The 7,380-nt window shown below is 43.4% G+C and overlaps 1 protein-coding gene across 5 annotated transcripts in view; it reads right to left on the bottom strand.

Annotated features, from left to right (window-relative positions):
* Positions 1–1,181: 1,181 nt before the first annotated feature.
* The window catches only part of ADGB (androglobin), a 73,025-nt gene continuing 66,826 nt past the window's right edge, over positions 1,182–7,380 (bottom strand). For 2 of the 5 annotated variants that reach the window (XM_035108803.2, XM_060272737.1), the window contains 2 exons: positions 7,185–7,284; positions 5,210–6,516 (listed from right to left, as the gene is read on the bottom strand). In XM_035108803.2, the coding sequence (XP_034964694.1) occupies positions 6,057–6,516; positions 7,185–7,284 (560 nt within the window). In that variant the 3' untranslated portion in view covers positions 5,210–6,056. Of the gene's footprint in view, positions 6,517–7,184; positions 7,285–7,380 lie in introns of all 5 variants that reach the window. The other 3 variants (XM_060272736.1, XM_060272735.1, XM_035108804.2) reach the window with 3 other exon arrangements.

The raw sequence follows: 7,380 nt of genomic DNA, 5'->3' as shown, positions 1-7,380 counted from the left end.
CGGAGATCGTGCTCCGCTCTCCCCCCACCCCCGCCTGTCACCGAAGATCGGCGGGCGCTCCTTGCTGGGCTTGACAAGCCCGGCAAACAGCGCCCGCCGATCTTCGGCCCTGTGCTGTGTGACAGGCGGGGGTGGGGGAGAAGCGGAGATCGTTCTCCGCTCTCCCCCCATCCCCGCCTGTCACCGAAGATCGGCGGGCGCTCCTAGCTGGGCTTGACAAGCCCGGCAAACAGCGCCCGCCGACCTGTGCTGTGTGACAGGCGGGGGTGGGGGGGAAGCGGAGATCGTTCTCCGCTCTCCGCCCACCCCCGCCTGTCACCGAAGATCGGCGGGCGCTGTTTGCTGGGCTTGACAAGCCCGGCAAACAGCGCCCGCCGATCTTCGGCCCTGTGCTGTATGATGGGCGGGGTGGGGGGAAGTGGAGATCGTGCTCCGCTCTCCCCCCACCCCCGCCTGTCACCAAAGATCGGCGGGCGCTGTTTGCTGGGCTTGACAAGCCCGGCAAACAGCGCCCGCCGATCTTCGGCCCTGTGCTGTGTGACAGGCGGGGGTGGGGGAGAAGCGGAGATCGTTCTCCGCTCTCCCCCCACCCCCGCCTGTCACCAAAGATCGGCGGGCGCTCCTTGCTGGGCTTGACAAGCCCGGCAAACAGCGCCCGCCGATCTTCGGCCCTGTGCTGTGTGACAGGCGGGGGTGGGGGAGAAGCGGAGATCGTTCTCCGCTCTCCCCCCATCCCCGCCTGTCACCGAAGATCGGCGGGCGCTCCTAGCTGGGCTTGACAAGCCCGGCAAACAGCGCCCGCCGACCTTTGCTGTGTGACAGGCGGGGGTGGGGGGAAGCGGAGATCGTTCTCCGCTCTCCCCCCATCCCCGCCTGTCACCGAAGATCGGCGGGCGCTCCTAGCTGGGCTTGACAAGCCCGGCAAACAGCGCCCGCCGACCTGTGCTGTGTGACAGGCGGGGGTGGGGGGGAAGCGGAGATCGTTCTCCGCTCTCCGCCCACCCCCGCCTGTCACCGAAGATCGGCGGGCGCTGTTTGCTGGGCTTGACAAGCCCGGCAAACAGCGCCCGCGTGCACTTTATTAAAAAATAAGACATCCCTCAAAAATAAGCCATGTCGTGTTTTTTTGAAGAAAAAATTAATATAAGACATGACTTATAATATGAGAAACACGGTAGTATTATATTCCTTCTATCTTTCGGTGTATTTTCTGGCAACATACTCAATAAAAATAGCTCTGGTTTTTTCCCCAAATGTTGTTTTTAAGATGCTGAAAATGACTTACAGGTGGCATCTCACACCAGAGAAATTAAACAAAATTTATAAGACGGGATCCAACAAATGCTGGAAGTGTCAGGAGAAGATCGGCACTTTTATGCATTGTTGGTGGCAATGTAAAAAGATACAAGAGTTCTGGAATAAAATCTATGAAAAATTAAAAATACTTTTTTATAAAGAAACAACCTGCGGCCTGATTAATTAGAGGTACTTTTAGTCAAGTGAAATGTTCTAAATTGATTAATTTATTAGCCTAATTCCATGAATCTTGCAGTCTTTACATATCACACATTTAACGCAAATAGATAACAAGGGAGGGAAGCAACAAAAAATAAGTAAACAAAATATACAAAGGTGAATGAATCAGAATTACATAGCATACAACTGAAAATGATTCAAAATACAAATAAAAACTAAGAAAAATGATTAAATAATTTTTCCATTACCAGCAAGTCCCATTTATTTATGAAATGTATGCCCTGCCACAATGGAGGCCCTGCAAGGCTTTCTCTTAGTGGGAAATGGTGAATGGAGCGTCACCTCCTCCCATACATCATGGAAAATATAACTACAAAAAAAGTTGCAAGCTCTACACAGGTTCTATTAAACAAGAGGTGTTGCAGGGTCTCTCCAATATGAAAGTGAGACCTCCCTGATTCCCATTACTCCCCCCACCCCCACCATGCAAATGTGCAGGAATAATTGGATGCTTGTGGGCACAGGGTTCAAATCCCACCTCAAGTCAGAGCCAGGTCAAAACGAACTACACCTGATACAAATAAGGTCAGACTTTCCAAGTGTGTGTGCCTTTCAAAGAGAATAACATTTTAAATCCTTCTCTTCCCATTTGGAGTCTCACAGCCTCATTACTCAATGTGCTTGAAGTTGAATGACAGAGTTGGAAGTGACCATGAGGATCATCTCGTCTAGGGTTGTCATATCTTGAAGAGCAAAAAAGAGCACAGCCCGAGCCACTGCCAGCCCAAGCCAGGAAAAGAGGCAGGCGGATGCGCGGGTGTGTGGGGCTGCCACACATTTCCCTCCCCAGCTTGGGCTGGCAGTGGCTGCAGTGTGCAGAGCGCCCATGCCCATCTTTCCCTGGATTGGGCTGGCAGAAGCCATGGCATGCAAAGTAGCCTGAGCTGCCCACGCCCGAGCTGCCTGCACCCCCCCAAAAGGAACCCCCCAAACCCAGACATTTGCTATAACTGTAAACATCCCCCCAGATGGGTGTGTAGGCACCCCAAAAGAGGATGTGTCTGGGATTTCATGGACGTAAGACAACCCTAATCTATTCCAACCCCAGCAGTGCAGAACTCTTTTGCCCAATGTGGTGCTTGAACCCATGATCCTGAGATTAATAGTCTCATGTTCTACCGGCTGAGCTATCCCTATACAGTGGTACCTTGGTTGTCAAACTTTACCTGTTCCGGGAGTCCATTTGACTCCCGAAACTGTTCGAAAGCCAAGGCGTAGCTTCCGATTGGCTGCAGGAGCTTCCTGCACTCAATTGGAAGCTGCGGAAGCCGCATCGGATGTTCAGCTTCCAAAAAAACGTAAGCAAACCGGAACACTTACTTCTGGGTTTGCGGCGTTCGGGAGCCTATTTGTTCAGGAGCCAAGCCGTTCGAGAACCAAGGTACCACTGTAATGCTGCAGGAAGCAAGGATTTCACAACACTCTTGCTACTGCTACTAGTTAATATTTATTAAGTACCAAGATTCCATAGTGTTGGTTCAGAATGCAAACATGATGTATTAGGAGGGGAGTGAGGGAGAAGCCATGTCAATCACCCCCAACTCCTTTGAAACACCATAAGCAAGCAATCAAAAGGAGAAAATGATAGGTACTATGGGGCCCAGCCTCCATCAGTACAACTTGAGTGAAAAATATGGGCTTGGTGTAGTTACAGGACTGCTTCACACAACTATCCAGGCTAGGAAAGTACTAGAATTCTCAATTCACAGGCTTAAAAATCAGATTATCTGTGCTGATAATGTTGTTGAACCTTAGAGCTGGCCCTTGGTCCTTAGGTTAAAAGACAAGTTTTTACTGCTGATTAGAGAAGAGATTTCAGGCAAGCAATGCACCAGCCTCAATATTGTTGCCAAAAGACTACTGTTGCCAAAGTCTTTAAAAAGATGCTTGACAAATCTGCAGTGATTGTGCAAATGGTATTGCTATTGTGTGCATGGGGGAAGACTTCATTGGCTTTCGCATGCAGCCATTCACAGAGGACAGATGGAGAAAATAGGGATGGAAAATAAGGTACTAACTTTGAGAAATACACTGGTGACAAAGAGGATGTAACAGAGGAGCTAAAAGGTGAATTTCAGTAAAGGCTTTTCAGGAAAGTGAGTGCTGAGTAGTGATGGGTGATTTCCCATCAGCCAATATCAGACTGACTTGGAAAATAAGTCAAACTACTTTACAAAATTGAAATACCTTAGCTTATTTCCCGAGCCAACCCAATTTCAGAAATTATTTACCATCCCAGCCTGCAAAACATTCACCACCTATGATTGCCAATCCCCCAATATTTATTTCTAAGCAACAAATTTTCCAGCTTGGAGTAATAGAATGCAGTGTTTTCTGGCACAAAAAGTATTTTGTTGCTTCCTTTTCTTTCTATTCACCATCCAGCTAGGGTGCTTATGAGAGAAACATCTTCCAGCTGGACAAAAGAAAGGCCAGTGCAGATGCAATGCCACAGAATGAGATTAGTCAGCACTAGCCTATGTGGGCTAGGACACACTGCCAATAAGCAATGTCTGGTAGTGTGAGTAAGGTTCTGGGATCCAATACCTGTGTCATTAAAGGAAATTGGATTCAATTAGTCTGCTGCGTTTCTACAAAGCAAAATTATTTATCATGCCATCCTTCTAATTCAAATGACAGGATTTTGCCAAGTATTTGTTCAAGCTTATCTCAGAACATACCATACTTCTCTAAAGTACTAACTGTTGCAAAGGGAAACAATACTCTCAGTTGGTAGAGACCTAAACAAGAATGAAAAATGATAGGTCGTGTGTAGGATTTGGATGAAACTAGCTCCTTAAGAATTGAAAGTAAGCTGATAAAAATATATCATTTAACAATGTTCCGAGCATAATTTGTAAACATTCCATTAGTTATCACACATGAGAATGACGCATCCTTATGTTTTGTCATTTTTTTTGTAATACTAGGCAATAACCTTTCACAAACTCTCTCTCTTCACTAGAAAAGGTGAAGAACAAAGACAGCCCAAAATACCAATACTGAGATTCCTAAGAATATTTTAGCGTTCCTCTGCTGGGCCATGTACTTTGTAGGCTGTGTGTCTAGATTCATATATCCTCCCCCCCTCCCCCAATAGTTACTTCTACAACAAGGGATTCTATAGCTGTTATTGCACTTCATAAAATCCATAAATATATAGCAAAATGGCAATCAGAAGCAGGCACATGGTCAAGTTTTGCTCAGAATATTCTTTTTCAGGATTTTTTGCTTGAATCACCACCTCTTGGCCCAGCAGAATGCTTGAGGGTGGTACCAAGATAACTCTCCTCTCCATTCCACTAGACTTTCTTCTTGATTTAGATGCTCTTTTATTCTAAAAACTGTCTGACAATACTGAAAGGCATATTGGTAATTTTGTTGCAAACATTTATTGCAATTAAAGCATAAAAATATAATGCCAAAGTGATGGCATACAATTACAATTTTAAAATCAATTTTAAAATCAATATCATTTAAAGATTATAAATGGATTTTCAAAAATAACACTTGGAAAAAAAATACCGCAAAAACTGGTGCTCTTTTCTGACCACTAAGGAGGTTTACCCAGCTTCTATTTCAAGCAAATTTACTTTTTCTTCCCTCCTTTTCCTCCTTTTGCTCCTCCTTTTGCTCCTCCCTTTTTCTTCTTCTGCACATCTGGGGTTTTCTTCTCTTGCTCTGCTCGAAGAGCGGCTTCTTCAGCTGCTAGTGCTTCTAATCTTAAGCGCTCAGCTTCTAATAGCTTAGCTCTGTATGCTTCCCGGACGCTGAGCACCCTGCCTCGTGCTTCATCTAAGGATGCCTATCCAAAGACAAATACATCCACTCTATTCAAAAATAAACCTTTAGGTATATAATAAATCTAGTGCCTCTCTAGTAATATTTTAAGTACTTCATTTATTCCATAAATATATGGGTCCTTTCCTTTTCCCATATACATGGCTTAATTGTCAGTTTTGTTTAATTATATCAAATGGGAGAAACTATAATTTACCTTTTCAAGTGTATACTTATATATCTTGGGTGGATACCTACAACAACAACCAAATATTTTGAACAGATTTCATTGCTCTAAAACTCTGTAATGCTTACTTCACAACCAAGAAAATTGCACAATGACTTCCTTACTTATTATCTGACACCAGGCATTTTCTACCTATGGAAAAATTCTTCATCTTGATACAAGAATGTTAAAACTCAACAAATGTTTTAAAGTATAAGACGCATCAAATGTGTATGCAATTTGTTTGATTTCCAAATTATTACAAGATGTTATTTCCCAAAAGTCTGTAGTAGCATAGAAGAACTGTAATTAAAAATCCTAAGTATTATCTCTTCAATACTGTGGGTTGCACAACTTTTATAAAAGCATGGATATTTTAGTTACCTAGAGCTCAAGTATATTTCCTCACAAAGTTTTTATTTTTCTAATGACTACATAGATGTATTATACTGAAGGCTTTTTAAAGATGTGTGTCTAGGGGCTGCTTGTTCATACATAACTTTAAGTACCAATACTAAAGAAACTGCCTAGGGAGCAAGCCCCATTGAACCCAGCAGGACTTGCTCTGAGTAACCATGCACAGGATTATGTTATTGCAATTTCTGGTCACTATAACTGCATGTTGTACTTCCTCTCCATCCTCAGCCTGCCAAATTTTGATTGATGATAAAAAAAGAAAGAAAATGAAGTGAAAGGAAATCAGGAAAAATATGAACCGAGCAAAAATGTAACAAGCATACCCAAGAATAAGACATTTATTCAAATGATTAGCAGAATTGTGCATACTTACCTGAAGATCGTCATACATATCAAGTACATTTTGCTTCAACCGATTCCTAGCCGTGTGTTCTTGCCCTCTGTGTTCTCCAACCATCTCTCGAAATTGTCTAAAATGATTTATTTCTTCTGCCTTACGCATCTCTTGCTCTTGAATAATAGCTTCATTTTTCAAGACAGGTTCAGGTAGTGTTTTTCTGTGGGTAAAGCAGAGATTAAATAATTCCCTTTGATGTGCTGCTTAGTTAGAATTGATTTCAGGGTGCTCGGATCCAGATCCACTCCATCTCCATAGCTTTGGGAGCAGGACATGCTTAGACAGTGGGACTAGGCACAAATGAGACAACATGGTGTACTGCTAAATATAAAGGCATATAAAGGGCTGTATCCAAGGAAGCCAACCTTTTCGCAAAAGCACTTTTGACTGAGCAGAATGAACTTTTCAAGTGCATGTTGGTTCTCTACCCTCTAGAGGGGAAATGCCGTCACACAAGTACTGTAGGAGTTCTTGTGCTAGTGGGATAACTTCATGGGATACAGCTAACCATAGGATCTAGATGAGTACTTTAAAATATTAGGGTTGCCATATATCTTGAATTTCCTGTCCATATATGGAATATTGCATTTGGCAGCAGTGTCAGGCGGAAATCGGCAAAATGTCCAGGATGTATGGCAACCCATGCTAGCGGTGTCAATTTTGCCCGAACTTCCATCAAAGTCATTTTTTTTTTGCGAAACAAAACCAAAAAGCTGAACAACTTTTCCGTCACTGTTTGAAATATAGCAACCCTACATTTCTTAACTTTTACACATTAAAAATAAATAAATTGTTGTAACCGAAATTTAAACACTTGCCGCAATTTACCTAATATAGGGAGAGAGGTCTAAAGGTTCGAATTCCTTCTTCTGCGTTTCAGCAACTACTCCAGGCGGGGACACCACTGGTTCAACAGGAGAAGCAGTCCCTGACCAGAAAAAAGAAACTGGTCAAAACTTTAGTACCAAGTTATCCCAGACTATGAATACATAGACAGTTATATATTGACCTGATCCAAAGATAT

This window comes from Zootoca vivipara, chromosome 3 (genome assembly GCF_963506605.1).
Source record: "Zootoca vivipara chromosome 3, rZooViv1.1, whole genome shotgun sequence".
Taxonomy (NCBI): Eukaryota; Metazoa; Chordata; class Lepidosauria; order Squamata; family Lacertidae; genus Zootoca; species Zootoca vivipara.
The sequence above is the reverse complement of the archived record's forward strand: the minus strand, read 5'-3'. Positions and strand labels throughout refer to the sequence as shown.